The sequence below is a fragment of the Nanorana parkeri genome, unplaced genomic scaffold, assembly GCF_000935625.1.
Source record: "Nanorana parkeri isolate BGI_ZX_2015 unplaced genomic scaffold, ASM93562v1 scaffold5613, whole genome shotgun sequence".
NCBI classification, from domain to species: domain Eukaryota; kingdom Metazoa; phylum Chordata; class Amphibia; order Anura; family Dicroglossidae; genus Nanorana; species Nanorana parkeri.
The window spans coordinates 3,525-4,256 of NW_017311866.1; the positions used below are offsets into that span (position 1 = coordinate 3,525).

The window sequence follows — 732 nt, forward strand, 5'->3', positions numbered from 1 at the left end:
TTATCAGGGGATGGGGGGGAGGTGGGGGGTACAGGATGACGGGGAGGTCGGGGGTACAGGATGAGAGGGAGGTCGGGGGTACAGGATGAGAGGGAGGTCGGGGGTACAGGATGAGAGGGAGGTCGGGGGAGAAGAGCCGTGATGAGGAAAACTTACTATTCGGACATTTTTGCCAATACATTTATTGATTGAATGGAACCAATCGCTGGTGATGGTCTCGGAGTCGTGATGAATCAGATACTCGGAGCCGTCTTTGGTCTTCAACTGAAAAATGTCCAGAGAAATCCTTCAATATTCAGGTTCCGGAGTCTACACCATGTGACTGAGGTCCATCCATCCGTCCATCCAACTGTCCGTCTATACAACCGTCTATCCATCCATCCATCCGTCTATACAACTGTCCATCCATCCATCCATCCGTCCATCCCCTTCGCACCCCACGTCTGCCTGTCCAGTCTATATGAAGCCCACCACAAGAGATGCGGTGGTGGAATCCTCTCCCAGGAATCCTACATTATGAGCTCCACTCACCTCGATCACATGTTTCTTGCTGGACTTCTCCTTGCTGGCCCAACCAATAGCGGCTCCTTGCAGCCGGACTGTATGCTCCGGGATGCTTATCAGAGCTTGCTGTCTCTGAAATGACAGAAGAATCCACTTCATAGAAGATACCACAGAGGACCCGATGACACTGGGAGCTAAGTGGCGTAAAACATTTGGATTTGAACTGTT

At 51.4% G+C, this 732-nt stretch overlaps 1 protein-coding gene across 1 annotated transcript in view; it reads right to left on the minus strand.

Annotated features, from left to right (window-relative positions):
• Positions 1-636, minus strand: part of LOC108804163 (rho GTPase-activating protein 27-like) — a gene marked incomplete at both ends in the record, with an annotated part of 4,080 nt that extends 3,444 nt beyond the window's left edge. The window contains 2 exons of the mRNA XM_018575920.1: positions 157-264; positions 532-636. Of these exons, the coding sequence (XP_018431422.1) occupies positions 157-264; positions 532-636 (213 nt within the window). The remainder of the gene's footprint in view (positions 1-156; positions 265-531) is intronic.
• Between the last annotated feature and the right edge of the window lie 96 nt (positions 637-732).